The 15,057-nt window shown below is 43.8% G+C and overlaps 2 protein-coding genes across 2 annotated transcripts in view; one reads left to right on the plus strand and one right to left on the minus strand.

Moving 5' to 3' along the window:
* Positions 1 to 7,422, plus strand: part of aldh5a1 (aldehyde dehydrogenase 5 family, member A1 (succinate-semialdehyde dehydrogenase)) — a 132,122-nt gene extending 124,700 nt beyond the window's left edge. Inside the window, exon 11 of the transcript XR_013506945.1 lies at positions 7,412 to 7,422. The gene's annotated coding sequence lies outside the window, so the exon portion shown is untranslated. The remainder of the gene's footprint in view (positions 1 to 7,411) is intronic.
* LOC139918719 (CREB-regulated transcription coactivator 2) overlaps positions 1 to 15,057 on the minus strand; it is a 40,648-nt gene that overhangs the window by 4,842 nt on the left and 20,749 nt on the right. Inside the window, exons 10-13 of the mRNA XM_071908151.2 lie at positions 13,698 to 13,969; positions 8,281 to 8,765; positions 6,982 to 7,287; positions 4,959 to 5,162 (exon numbers count right to left, since the gene is read on the minus strand). Of these exons, the coding sequence (XP_071764252.2) occupies positions 4,959 to 5,162; positions 6,982 to 7,287; positions 8,281 to 8,765; positions 13,698 to 13,969 (1,267 nt within the window). The remainder of the gene's footprint in view (positions 1 to 4,958; positions 5,163 to 6,981; positions 7,288 to 8,280; positions 8,766 to 13,697; positions 13,970 to 15,057) is intronic.

A 15,057-nucleotide genomic window follows, 5' to 3' on the forward strand; every position in this document is an offset into this window, starting at 1 on the left:
TTTGAGTTTTGATTACGTTGCCTAATCGTTGCAGCCCTACACCAGAGCAAGCTAAACCCAGCGTGAATAATCGCCCCCGGCCACAATCAATTAATTGTGGAAGCCAATATCGACATCGCGATTAATATACAATTAATTGTGCAGCCCTAGCTGCATGTATACAGCTGTAGTCTACTGTCAATATGTAGATAGATATGTACAGGTCTACTAGTCCAGTGGTTCTCAACGTGGGGTCCAGGGACCATCAGGGGTCCTTGAGGGGGTTCCAGGGGGTCCCCAGCAAACTGATGAATTGTTAAACTTCAGCATTATTTCATTAACAAGAAGTTAACACAGTTAGATAATACAATACAGATAGTCATGGAATTCTGGACAAAATCATATCTGACAATAAAAATATTCTCAGATTTGGGTCAGAGAGACAAAATCAAATGGGGGTCTGGGGCTCTAATGTGGACTAAATTAGGGTCCTTGATATGAAAAAGTTTGAGAATCACAGTACTAGTATATATTTCAGTGTATTTATTGTAGTAGGTGTGGTAATAAGTGGTTCTGATTTAGTAGAAACACCTCACTGCTGGCTGCTTACGGCTCGGTTGCCCAACATCATCGTCTGAAACAAGTTGACCGATCAATGTGGACAACTGGCTGAGAAACATGTGGGGAAAAAATCAAACATGAGGAATGATATCTGATTAACCAGTTTGAGCATTATGTCACAACTGCTCCATAACCAATTCCCTGCTAACGCATCATGATGCCTGATACAGTTACATGATCTGTTATGTGACTTGGTTGGATTTACAAACCAAACAAAATACGCTGAAAACTCATCTCTTCAACAAACACCTCACATCACACTCACCTCCCCTCTCACACCCTCTGTGGGCCTGGTCTGGTTCGGCACAGGATTGGTAAACTTTGGTTTTCCATTGCAATTTTGAACATATCGGCGCTGTCGGATGAAAACCTTGCATCTCCAATTATGTTGATTTTCATATTTTCATTTCAATTGAAGGAAGACATGCTTCTCTATGGGTTGAAAACAATTCTCTGACTTCTTGGATTTCTGAAACCCTTCAAAACTCATTGGATAAAGTCCAAAATACATTGGCATCAAGCTAAAATCAAGGCTGTTTTTCTTTTGTCTTTTTTGTTTTTCATTCGTTTTGTTGACATTGACAGAATTTACATTTTGGAGATACAAGGTTTTCACCCAACAGAGACAATATGGGACCCTGTCCAGAATGGATATGTGTAACTATAGCAACAGTGGAACCATAGCAACTAGTATCAACATCAGCAACAGGCATGGCCGACCCACTGACGTCTTTTATCGTATTTTTCCTTTCCTTTTGATCCTTTTTGTACACATTCCTTTTGCATCAAGCTTACAGTGTTTTGTCTCTTTCTCGAATCTCTTTGATGTACGGTGACGGCATCCTGCCCGCAGGCTGGTATCAGACACATGAGGCTGCTGTATCAGCAGGTTGACTGCGGCCTGTGGCACGCTGCGGTCCGGCCACTAGTGCAGCGGACAAACATCTCCCTCCTTCGCCAAAATATCCCCCTTCTTCAATTAAACTCTCTTCTAGATCTCTCTTCAGCCCTGATGTCTGTCTTTACTTTCCACAGCACTTCTCTATCATCACGATCATTCTAGGCTCACAGGAATATTTGTTCCATCTATTGTCAGGTTGCTGTGACCTCTGACCTTTGACCCTTCACCTCCTTGCCATAATCCTGATCTAGGAGCTGAAGCTTATTCTACTGCTGAGCTCACTGGACGTTACTCTGAACAGCATCATCAGCTACAGCAAACGCCTAAAATGTACAAATGTAAAATACAAAAAAAAAAAAAAAGAGTTATACAACCGAACTAGTGAGCAGTTCACCACCGAATAAAGAAGAGATTCAATCAACTAATCCAATAATAAATTTCCAGTTACTAAAAATAGAGGAGGCATTTGCAGATGAGACCGGTGTTTTGGTGAGAGACCAAGAGGTTTATCATGATTCTGCTTTCTTGGTCGGGTCTCCTTTGAAAAAAGATTATTTATCCATCTTAAAAATAATTAACAGATTAATTTATAATGAAAATGACCGTTAGTTGCAGCCCTGTCCTCTAAACAGACAGTCAAGGTGTTATTGTGTTTAGAAAGATCGTCCTTCAACCAGAGGAACCCGGGTTCAACCTCCACCCTGCTGAGGTGTCCTGGAGCAAGACTCTGAACCCCTGCCAGCTCCAGACCCCGACCTCTGACCTCCCAGAAGGGGGTACAAAAAGAAAAAGAGAATTTCCCTTCGGAGTTCAGTAAACAATATCATTATTTCTGTCCTGCACACGGTTCCGACAGCCTGGCGGTGCGTCGCTCGCCCTCCAACAAAAGAAAACCTTATAAGCTGTGGGAAACATGAGAGCGAGGCAGAAAGGCCCGAGGAAACAGCAGCTCAGCACAATAAAACAAACAACCTCAGATCTGAACCGCACTGCTTTGCATGGCGACTGCATGCCGGCTGAGCTGAAGCTGACCGTGACGAGCGGCGGCGGAGCGGGGGGGGGAGACGAGGGAGAAGTAACGGTGCTTTTTAAATCTCTGTGTGACTCTGGTAGTGTCTTGGGTCGTGTCTCTTCCTCCATGATAAAACCCCCAAAATCAGTGATTCTGTGATCTGTTGCTCCGGTAGAGCAGACTGGAGAATTGTGTTTTTTTTCTCTCTCCATTCACTGCCGTTGTCTGGAGGAACAGTCTGAAAATCACTTCTAGCACATAAAGGAACGCCGACAAAGCAGATTCTGACAATATATAAAAAACTAGTCATGCTGCTGAATTGTTTTTAAGTGAATCTCTTTCTTTATGTTTATTGAACCTTTCAGTCTGAACAAGTGGAACACCGAAATCCGGTCGGAGGAAACTTATGATGATGGAACGAAGAAAATGACACGTTTACCAATAATTGTAACTAGGCGAAAAAAGTGAGAGACAGGACTTCGATAGATTCTGCCAATATATAAAAAACGAGTCTCTCACTTTTTTTCTCCTATACAACCCAAGGTACTACCAAAGTTCTCATCTTGGAGTGTTTTTCATCTTTGGAAAAAGCAGCTTATCTTCCTCTGAGCGATTATTACTGTTTCTTTTTCCTTGGATTTTCTGTTGATGCAGTTTTCTCTTCTCTCTGTCTGTTCAGCCATGGCGGCTATCGCTGCTCATGCTAACTACCCAGTTCTTCTTCTTCTGTTTATTCCAAACAAACCAGACACGTAAAAAAGGCATCACTTCCTGTGCAGCAGAGGATTTTTCCCAGGAAAGAGGAACCTGCTCACAGATCTTCACAACACCAAATATAAAACTTTCATGAACTCGGTATGAGATGAATCATGACTGTAAGGCTACATGAAAACTGACATTTTTGAATATGAACACACTGCAGATTATTACTATAATAAATTCATACTCAAGCAGGTCACCAGCCGCTGTTTGGAGGTTCTACTCTGTTGGAAAAATCATATTTGGCTGGTGAAATAACAAAAGTAGTAGTCATATTTTAGAAACCAGCAGTAACTGAGTCAGGTAGATGAAACCTTAAGTTTTCCATCCTCATAAAACGTTCCAATCCCACTGTAGTCATCCACACTATAATGTACAGTTTGTCCTCATGGTCACGTAAGGCTCTTCAGAGAAAAAGCATTCACCAAACGGCAGTCAGTAAATCTGCTATTTAAGTCAGACCGCTGTTCTACGATCATCTGTGTTACAGTGGCCATGTTTTTCTGTTTGTTTTAGACTGAAGTCTGATCAGTATTTAGTGAATATCTGAGTCTGATCTGAAACAGAAGAAGACAAACATATACCGTCTCCAGTCAGCAGGGAGAGCTTCAGGCCCGCTCTGCCTCTCCCTTCCTTCTCTTTAATCATGTCAGCAGTTTGATACTGTGCTGCTGCAAGAGGCAAGCTTGTGTTGTATGAGAGCTGGAGAACTTTTGTAGTGGAAATCACATGTAATAACTGATACAAAAATACAATCTGTGAGGACTGAAGGTCTGAAATGAAACGAAAGGACAGTCACCACTGGACCAATGAACACAGCGCTATGTGTAGCCCCTGTCGCCGACTCCCACTGAAAATGACTTTCTTCCTGTAGGGTTGTTGCTCATAATCTGAGCATTGGGCTGGGCGATATGCCTGAGATTCACATCACTATATACTGTCACGTGTACCTCGATAACGATAAATTAAGCGATAATTTGTTGTTTTTTTCTAACCCCGGTGCAGAAATCACCATTAGCATCATAAATATAAACAGTATGCTTTTGTTTTGAAGGTAAACCCACTTTACTTAGGGTCTTATTCTGTCCTTCTCTGCCTGGCTTGACACAGCTGATTCTACATTGGCTCTGCTGCTGTGAAGAGCGACTCATGAAGCACGAATGAAACTGTTTATGCAAAGTCGGCTACTTGACAAATACACACTACCAGTCCACAGTCTGGACCCATTTGACTGAATGTTCTATGTTTCTCATTCTCTTAAAGCCATTTTGATCTAAAGGCTTCTGCTTAAATGCTTGAAATTAGTTTCTTAGACAAATATAAATAGTGAAGTTGATCCTATGTATGAATTTCTTTCCAAAGCCTTTGCCTTTCCATCGAGGCAAAGGGCGGCTACTTTAAAGAATCTGAAATATAAGATAGTTTTGATTTGTTTAACACTTTTTTGGTCACTGCATAATTCCATTTGTGTTATTTCATAGTTTTGATGTCTTTGCTATTATTCTAAAATGTGGAAAATAGTAAAAATGTGTGTATTCAAACTTAACAGGTAGTGTATTTACCGAACAGACTGAGAATTTGGCCGGTGAGAGAGAGCCAGTGTCAGTTTTGGTAAATGTTTTCGGTATCTGGCCCAGCCCTATCTGAACAGACTGTTCCTGCCTCTGCCCGGTCTCAGTTACTCACGTTGTACAGTCCCAGGTCGGTGGCCAGGCTCTGGCTGATCTGCTGGAGCTGCGGCAGGCCGCCGGCCCTCTGCTGCTCCGCCTGCAGCTCCGCCTCCTGTTTGACCAGACAGTGGGAGCTCAGGCCGCTCTGCTCCAACACACTCTCGCTCTTTATCAGCGGTGTGTTGGCCGTGTTGAGCTGCGGCGCCGCGGGCCGCTGCTGCTGCTGCGGGGGAAGAGGGGGATGTTAGTGCGTTGTCACGACTTTCACTACACTACAGATACAACCACACTGTACACTGTGCTGCTTGAAGCTGTAAAAGGCTGAATGTATAAATGTTGAGTGAGAGGTGTAATGTACTGTCCTTCATCTCCTTTTCAGGAAATTTGAGTTTCAGACCGCCGAAGAGCAAGTCGGACAGAGAGAGGAAGTCTTATCTCCTGTGCCACTAACCTGCTTAACTCTGGTTCATTTATTATTATAGGAGAGTCTGGACTCTATTGTTACTGCTGTTTATTTTAGTGCTGTTCTATGGATGGATGATGATGTCTCTAATTTATTGCTCTTGTGTCTTGCTCTGTGTTTTATGGCTCTATGTTTTATGGCTGTATGGTTTTATGCACCTGGATGTGAGGAGAATTTGCCCCGGGGGACAACAGAGTTGAATTTAAATCTGGAATCTAGGACTTTTTTCCAGGAATAAATAGTCATTTTATCTATCTGGACGGTGGAGTCAGGTCACACAGTACCAGTTAGCAGTGTTACCATGGTTGGAGACACATAGACCACTACTGAAATGTTTGACTGGGTAGAACAAAAGTCTCCAAACCAACCAGCCAACACAGGTTAGCTGCACTGGGTAGCCGAGTGCCGCTAGCTAGTTAGCATACTAACAAGTTACCGTACTAGCCGGCCCAAAGAGCTAACACTGAAAATAGTTTTTGTCCAACCTGACTGACCTGCTAGCAGCACAATGTATGCTGCTGTTACTGTCAAGTCTCAATATTTACAGTCATATGTGATGTTATTGCTGAAGGAAGCCATTTTTACTGCAGTGGAACTGTTTACTACTGAGCCACACTGCTGCTACACCTTCTCTGATAATATAACTGATAATATAATACCAGAGACTTTTAATTCACCATCTCTGATAATACTGAGGGTGTTTGGTTGTAATCAATCAATCAAACAATTCAAATATTTTTCCCACCAGAGAGAGAGACAAAGCAGGGAAATCACAGATTTCAGCGTTTGTACACTATGTACAGTCTGTCTGTCTGTATCCTGACATGTACAGTCTGTCTGTCTGTATCCTGACATGTACAGTCTGTCTGTCTGTATCCTGACATGTACAGTCTGTCTGTCTGTATCCTGACATGTACAGTCTGTCTGTCTGTATCCTGACATGTACAGTCTGTCTGTCTGTATCCTGACATGTACAGTCTGTCTGTATGTATCCTGACATGTACAGTCTGTCTGTATGTATCCTGACATGTACAGTCTGTCTGTCTGTATCCTGACATGTACAGTCTGTCTGTCTGTATCCTGACATGTACAGTCTGTCTGTATGTATCCTGACATGTACAGTCTGTCTGTATGTATCCTGACATGTACAGTCTGTCTGTCTGTGTCCTGACATGTACAGTCTGTCTGTCTGTATCCTGACATGTACAGTCTGTCTGTATGTATCCTGACATGTACAGTCTGGTAGGTCCTACGATGTTAGATGTCAATACGTCTTTACAGTAATGTCACCAATACTAATTCCTGTAGCTTTACTGTACTTTGTTGTCAAGGTGATTGTCACTCTGATGATGCATGAGCTCAGCAGTTTATTAATGCCACCAGACATCACAGTGTAAAGTAAAGTAAGTACGTCAGGTTTGTTGCAGAAGTATCGCTCCTGGTTTAAGGTCTCTGTCTTGCTCACAGACAGTTTACAGTAGTGCTGCTCAATGATTGGGTTGCAATTAAAAAGTGGGCTGTGGGTCGCAGAAGTGTTTCAGTGTTCTCCTGCATGTGGATTTGAACCAGACTTTACCGTGCCAAAGTGCTGCTGCATGTGCTGGTTGTGGGCGTTGCGGAGGTTCTGCAGGTGGAGGTGCTGCAGGGCCTGGGACTGCTGCTGCTGCTGCTGCTGCTGCTGCTGCTGCTGGGCGTTGGGCCGCGGCTGCTGCAGGCGGAGCAGCTGCTGGTGGTGGTGCTGGCCCAGGGCGGGGGGCTGCTGGCCGGCCGGGGAGCCGGGCAGGCCGGGGTGAGGCTGGTGCTGGTGCTGGTGGGACTGGCTGAAGGGGTAGGGGGGCAGCCGCTGGTCCAGGGGCAGCTTGCTGGTGTCCAGAGGAACGCCCTGTGGGGAGGAGCCAGACCGGACATTAACACCAGACAGAGACATGCTGGAAAACAGAGGTGGGGACTCGAGTCACATGACTTAGACTTGAGCCAATTTTAACTACTTGACACTTGATGTAGAGAATACTTGGGACTTGACTTCCACCAGACGACTGAACTTAAATTCTGTTTTCTGAATTTGTATGGAATGATTGAATTTATTGAAGTTGAAACTGATTATAGAAATCAAACTCATGATGCTCTTACCAAGTTTTTATCCTATTAAAACCATATTGCATTGAAAAGTCCTAGATAGTTTTTTTTAAGATATTAAATTGATACTGGACTCTTGATTTGTTCTGACTTGACTTGCTGTTCTACATTTTGACATTAATGACATGGACTTGACTTGGTAATCTACATTTAGACTTGGGACTTGACTTGAGACTTGTGCCTCAAGACTTGAAACTGACTTGGGACTTGAGTGAAGTTGACTCAGTCACACTGCTTTGCTGGAAAATGTTTGTCTCTGTCTGGTAAGTTAGGTTGAATTCACCTGGGTTATGGAGGAGTGTATTACCTGGGTTATGGAGGAGTGTATTACCTGGGTTATGGAGGAGTGTATTACCTGGGTTATGGAGGGGTGTATTACCTGGGTTATGGAGGGGTGTATTACCTGGGTTATGGAGGAGTGTATTACCTGGGTTATGGAGGAGTGTATTACCTGGGTTATGGAGGGGTGTATTACCTGGGTTATGGAGGGGTGTATTATCTGGGTTATGGAGGGGTGTATTACCTGGGTTATGGAGGAGTGTATTACCTGGGTTATGGAGGGGTGTATTACCTGGGTTATGGAGGGGTGTATTATCTGGGTTATGGAGGGGTGTATTACCTGGGTTATGGAGGGGTGTATTACCTGGGTTATGGAGGGGTGTATTATCTGGGTTATGGAGGGGTGTATTATCTGGGTTATGGAGGAGTGTATTACCTGGGTTATGGAGGAGTGTATTACCTGGGTTATGGAGGACAGGGTGGGGGAGATGGTGGGGGAGAACTGCTTGGAGTGATGCCTGCGTGTCTCCCCCCCCATGGGCAGGATCAGCGGGGACAGCTGGACCAGTCTCCGTGGCGACGTGCTGAGTGGCGGCTGGCCCTGCCCGGTCATCAGTGGCGAATAGGAGGAGGAGCAGGAGCTGGACCCGCCCACTCCGCTGCTGTAGCTGGGGTTGCTGCTGGACACCGACTGGAGCGACTGGCCACTCAGGGACGAGTTGCTGAGGGAGGAATGCAGCGATTGGTTGCTGAGGGAGGAGGGCAGGGAGGGGGAGGAGCTGAGCGAGGACTGCAGGGAGGGGTTGCTAAGTGACGAGTGCAGGGAGGCGGAGCTCAGCGAGTTGGAAAAGGAGTGGCTGCTGAGCGACGACTGGATGTTGGGGTTGCTTAGCGACGACTGCAGGGAGGGGTTACTGAGCGTGCTCTGTAGAGACGCCAGGAGACCTGAGGGGGGAGAAAAAAAACTCTATAAACAAACAGATTCTCAACCAGGCTGAACAAAGCTTTGTATAGAAACACAACACAGAAAAAAGGTGTAGGAGGCCAAAACAGAAGAAAGAGTTGCAGGTTTGATCCCCAAAACAGACAGACAGAGTGTCCTGTCAAAGTGTCCATGAGCAAGACACTGAACTGAAATGGAAAATGTGAATCATAAGCATCACAAGCTTGAGGACTGGCTGCATCTTATACTTGTGACAGAAAAAAAGACTGAGGAGAGCAGCTATGAAACAAGAGACTGTCCACTACCAGTCAAAAGCTTGGACACAAGCATTTTTCTTTATTTTTACTATTTTCCACATTTTAGAATAATAGCAAAGACATCAAAACTATGAAATAACAAATGGAATTATGCAGCGACCAAAAAAGCAAAAACAAATCAAAACTATCTTATATTTTAGATTCTTTAAAGTAGCCGCCCTTTGCCTTGATGGAAAGGCAAAGGCTTTGGAAAGAAATTCATACATAGGATCAACTTCACTATTTATATTTGTCTAAGAAACTCATTTCAAGAATTTAAGCAGAAGCCTTTAGATCAAAATGGCTTTAAGAGAATGAGAAACAGAACATTCAGTCAGGTGGTCCAGACTGTTGACTGGTAGTGTAAATCACATTCAAATTAGCAGTGAAAACATTACAAACGCTCACAGAAACACAACAGAAGCCCCAGCGGCCCGCTGAGGGAGCAAAGTGACTCGACTCCCTGCAGAATTTCCTTCCTCAGGAGAAGTGAGCCGGGTGAATAATGACATACGCCAACACAGAGCAGTTTACAGTTTCTGAGGAACACAGTCACAAAATAAACCCACAAGTCATTTTACTGTGAAAAACCACAAACACCCACCACCAGTCTCAACTGTACATTTAAGAGAATACACAATGAGATACGCTGAGAAGTAGGCAGCTCACTGGGCCAAAGGAGGAATAGTCATTAGCATAATTAATTTACATGAATTTAAAGACTGTCATTTCTCCTAAACTGCTATTATGGTAAAATATAAAAGTACGAGCCTCGACTGTGGATTTACAGCTAGAATATTAAGATATAAACATAAAGCATCCATTTCCAAAATGCTGTATATTTATTTTGGAAAGTACTTCCTTAAATTGAATCATTCAATATCTCTGGAATATACAGAAGCCAGTCGGTAAAATTGTGCTCATTTCTTAAAATCCCAGGATTTAAGTTACCTGCTGTCTTTAAAAAAAGGAATGAAAATTGGTTTTAAGTTTTTGATATAAATCACTTTGTAAGAGTAGGTGGTCAGAAAATCCAAAACTAACGTAAACTTGAGAGGACAAAGATGAATTAAAACAAATTCCCAGGACAAAACAGCGCGGCATAATTAATCATGGATAATCATATATTGTGGTTTTGGGATCAACAATAAAAAAAACGTAGAATATCTTCATATCGGCATTACTGCAAACCCAAACTCTCATATGAATACAGTCTTGACTAATGAGGTTTCATCACTCTGCCCCTGCAGACGGACCTGGGTGTAATAATAGACTCCGCCCCCCTGAGAGCCCGGCTGTTTTCCCCCAGCGATCCATCACACCAAAACACCGGCTCCGTCCCCAAACACACCTTCCTCCCTTCACCTCCTCCTGGCTTCCTTTCCTTACTTCACCTCCTCCCTCCCTCCCTTCCTTCTTTCCTTATATATCCACGGAGTACAGGGTTCCTACACAGCTTCAATTTCAAAATTTCCAAACCGTATTCTCTTGATTTGATTTGAAGATTTTACGTAGATTGTCGTCTTGTCTCTACTAAATGCCACATCACTCCATGGATGATGAAGATTATTCTTCACAATGACATATCGGGACACTATAATCATATTTTTCCATAATTTCGCGTTTTTGCGCGATTTCTCAAACTTTGTCCCTGCTGGCCACCGTACACTCTCTCTAACCGTGAGTCAATCGAAGCAAACCAACGGCTCTGTATCAATCAGGCTGCTGATTGGCTGCCTGTTTAACCCGCAGGACATTAGTTGAAGTTGAACGTTATTCCCATGTGGAGACACACAGCCACAACAAACATCTGCTGTATAAGTTTTACATTAAATCTGCTCTTCCCTTTATTGAATGTTTCACACAGAACCTGACAGAAAATAGCATTTAGAAGGAGCAGGGTGACATACTGTACTTCTATGAAAAATGTAGATTATTTTGTCTGGGAAAGATTATTCTTGGCAGGATTTTTTAGTTTAGCAGCCCTTGGTGGGTGAGCCAAAGAGTTAATTTTGGGCACTGGTTGATAACACAAAAGTAAAAAGTAATACAAAAGTAACTAGACGGCACTCAGTAGAGCTCATTCCTCCTCCAACACTACGCAGCTATCAGTATTCCAGTTCCACATGTTGGGATTTCACCAAAAATGTATAATTTGTTTCACATTTTCCTGACTGGACCTGAATGGGACATGAGATCTGCCTGTTCACATTCTATACCCTTTTAATCATTTTATCTGATTATCTCAACTCCACATGACCAATCAGCTCTCTATCTGTTCAGTTTCCATCAGCGCTGCTCTTCTACCACTGGACCGAGGTCTGGAGAAATCAGATGATCTCTCCAGTGTCTCCGTGTTGTTTGATTGGTCCAATAATGGAGGGTTTGCCTCTTCTGCCTCGTCTGCTGATTGGCCACAAAGTCTGATGGTGTTACGTGAATCTGTTCTCGGAAGTTATCTGCCTTTAGTGAGAAGCCACGCATGAGAAGCCACGGCCACCCCGCCACTCCCCCCCCCCCTCGGTGTGAAAAGTGAATCAGTTGTTCCTCGCCCCAGGACCAAACTTTCACACAAAGTTTCATGCAGATCCGCTCATAACTTTTGAGTTATCCTGCTAACAGTCAAACAGACGAAACGGGGCGAAAACAAAATAGAACTTATTTTTGGGATTGGGAACTATAATATTATTACTGAAAGTGAAATAGTAACTCATTGAACTACTCGTTACTGGGAAAAGTAATGATGTAAAACATTACCACCCACCACTGTTGTCTTAGATACTGAAGCTAAAGTGAGTCCAGCTGTCTGTCTGCCGCACAACAATATAAAGACCAGCTGAAGATGTCTCGCCACTCGCCCGAGAGGCTTCATCACTTCTGGATTTCGATCTTACTACCTGGACGGCTGAAATGAATGTACGCAGACGGGACGGCAGGGGCTATGAGTGAAACGCTGATCCAGATGAGGGAGCGGAGGCAGGAGCGAGTCTGAGCTGACAGCAGCTTCCTGCTGCGGTCGGCTCGCTCACCTCACAGCAGATAAGGGACGGCTACATTTTCCGACAGCGCTTCCACCCGCCCCGAAAAGCCTCCCTCTTCTCACTCTTTCTGAGGCTAAATTTAGCGTGCAGTGCTTCCCCCGCCGTTCACTGATCTCCCTCCTTCTCACCCACAGACTTCCTCTCCTGTCTTTCACATGTTAGTCATTTAGCTGACGCCTTCATCCAGACAGATTCACAATGAGTGAGCAGGTACAGGAGTAGGTTCAGGCCCTCAGACAGGATGCAAGGCTGCTGATGGACACACAGGCTGGTGCAGGGGTCAAACCTGTGGCGTTCTGGTTACAGGACAGTCTCCCCCTAGCTTTAACAGGCACAACGCAAAAGGCAGTGTGACCTGACCTTGATGTACGAGTGAACACAGAAACAGAAAGCCGACTAAAAATAGAAGGTCAGTCCGTCTTATTTGAGCTGCAGCAAAAAACAGTCTGTTTTTAAGACGTTTTTTAATGCCATCTGGAATTGGATTGAAGACCAGAAACAAAGAAATCGGTCCCAAACAGCCGCATCTCCAAATGAAAGTAGCTGATGATGGTTCTAAAATTGAAACTGAAATTGATAAAGGTCATGATGCTGGACTGTGTTACGTAAAGCAGCTGCAAAGAAAACAAAATGTGTTATGCCTATTGCATCAACACTGTTCTGTATTAATCTACCAGACAACATGCATGTGAAGACAACTCACTGTGAACTCCAGATACACAAGAAACAAAAATAAAAAAAAATATAAAAATAAAACTGACGCTACTGCCGGTACCATTCACATCTTTTGGTGATATATTGTGATAGATTTAGTGACATAATTCACAGCATTCGCCTTCTTTTGTTTGTCTTTCTTTTTAACTGCCTCCACATCACCAGAAAGAATGTCAATACCTCTGAAAGTGGTAGTGAAAATTTTACGACTTCTAAAATGCTTTTAAAGGCTTTAAATTTTGATTATTTATGACTTTCAGGCTTTTTAAGGATCTGCAGATCTCCTGATACAGCAGCGGCAACAATATACAGCCGTGTGACTGTGAACCACACGATGTTTATGGTAATTTTAGATAATAAAGGTCAGCAGCTCAACTACACACATACGTTACACCCACTAGGATTCGAATGAAACAGGTTTTTGAAGGCCGGTGCCGATGTTTCTGGATTGGAGCTGCTGAGAGACGATATTCAATGTATGTAAATTTGACAATTTTCATGCCAAAACCTTTAAAAAATTTGAAGTATTCAGTGTTTCTTCCAGAGTTTTCTTCTTGTCAGGGTGGAAAAGCCTCTGAAACTGAATTTAGACCATGATGGGACACTAAAACTCTCCACTGAAACCCAGGATATTGATACGAATAAAAGAAGAAGTAGAAGTAGAGAAAGAAAAAAAATGTATACATATCTGTGTGGAATCTGATCAAAGTGTCAATTCTACAATTAATATGTAATTGTTCAAACAGCATCATACCAGACTGGACCAGATCTGATTTTCAATAAAAGACCAATATCGGCCCCAGATATTGGTGTAACCCTACTGACACACTCACACACACACACACACACACACACACACACACACCCCCCCCCCCGTACCCACCGGGTGTGTGGTGGTGGTGGAAGATGCCGTTGCCTCCCTGTCCGGCGGCGGCGTTGATGCCCAGCTGTGTGAGCGTGGAGGCCAGGTTCCCCGTGCTGCTGCCCCCGCTCAGAGAGGAGGATCCTGGGTAACCCGGCTCGTCCTGGTCCAGCGGCGTGGGCAGCGGCGAGGGGAAGTGCAGGCTGGACAGGTCCGGCAGCGAGCCGCCCGTGTTCAGGGCCGAGGGAACGCCGTGCGCCGGCGTGGACGGCTGCTCCGGGGAGGGGAAGATACTGCGGGGGGGAGGAGAGGGAGGGAGGGAGAGGTTCAGTTCAGACTGGTGCATCAAAAGATACTGGGAGGAATGGAGATGTTTTAGTTCATACTGGTTCTTCAAAGACACTGGGAGGAATGGAAGGGAGATGGAGATGTTTTAGTAAGTAAGTAAGACTTTATTCATAGTTACAAAGTGCTTTAGAAAAGGAAATAAAACACACAGAAAATTAAAACAGATAAAGGACAGACAGCAGTAGAACCAGTAGTTCCTACTGGTTCTTCAAAGATACTGGGAAGGATACTGGGAGGAATGGAAGAGAAATTGGAGATGTTTTGGTTGAAACTGGTTCTTCAAAGAATGGAAAATGGAGATGTTTCAGTTCCTACTGACTGATCAAACATATTGGGAGGAAAAGAGGGGAAACGGGGATGTTTCAGTTCCAGCTGGTTGTTTAAAGATACTGGGAGGGATACTGGGAGGAGTGGAGGGAAATAGAGATGTTTCAGTTCCCACTGTTTTTTTTTAAAGATACTGAGGTAAATGGAGATGTTTTACTTCCGACTGGTTCTTCAAAGATACTGGGAGGTATCTGGTTGTTTTAGTTGAAACGGGTTGCTCAAAGATACTGGAAGGAATGGAGGGGAGATGGAGATGTTTTACTTCCAACTGGTTGTTCAAACATACTGGGAGGGATAGTGGGAATAATGGAGGGAAGATGGAGATGTTTTGGCTGAAACTGGTTCTTCAAAGCTACTGGGAGGAATGGAGATGTTTTAGTTCCTACTGGTTGTTCAAACATACAGGGAAGAATGGAGAGGAAATAGAGATTTTTTTAGTTGAAAGATACTGGGAAGAATACTGCGAGGAATGGAGAGGAAATGTAGATTTTAGTTCCACCTGGCTGCTTAGATGTGTTTTATTTTAGGAGATGCTCATGGTGAAACCAGCTTTCTGATGCTGAACATTCATCAGAACCAGCAGCACCCGACATTTCAAATACAAGGGCGGGATTGTTGTTGTTGTACTACGATTTGAATTTCAGTAATATCATAGTTACTAAACATCAAACTGAAGTTCAGTTGAAAACGAAGAAGAGAAGGAATG

This window comes from Centroberyx gerrardi, chromosome 12 (assembly GCF_048128805.1).
Source record: "Centroberyx gerrardi isolate f3 chromosome 12, fCenGer3.hap1.cur.20231027, whole genome shotgun sequence".
NCBI classification, from domain to species: domain Eukaryota; kingdom Metazoa; phylum Chordata; class Actinopteri; order Beryciformes; family Berycidae; genus Centroberyx; species Centroberyx gerrardi.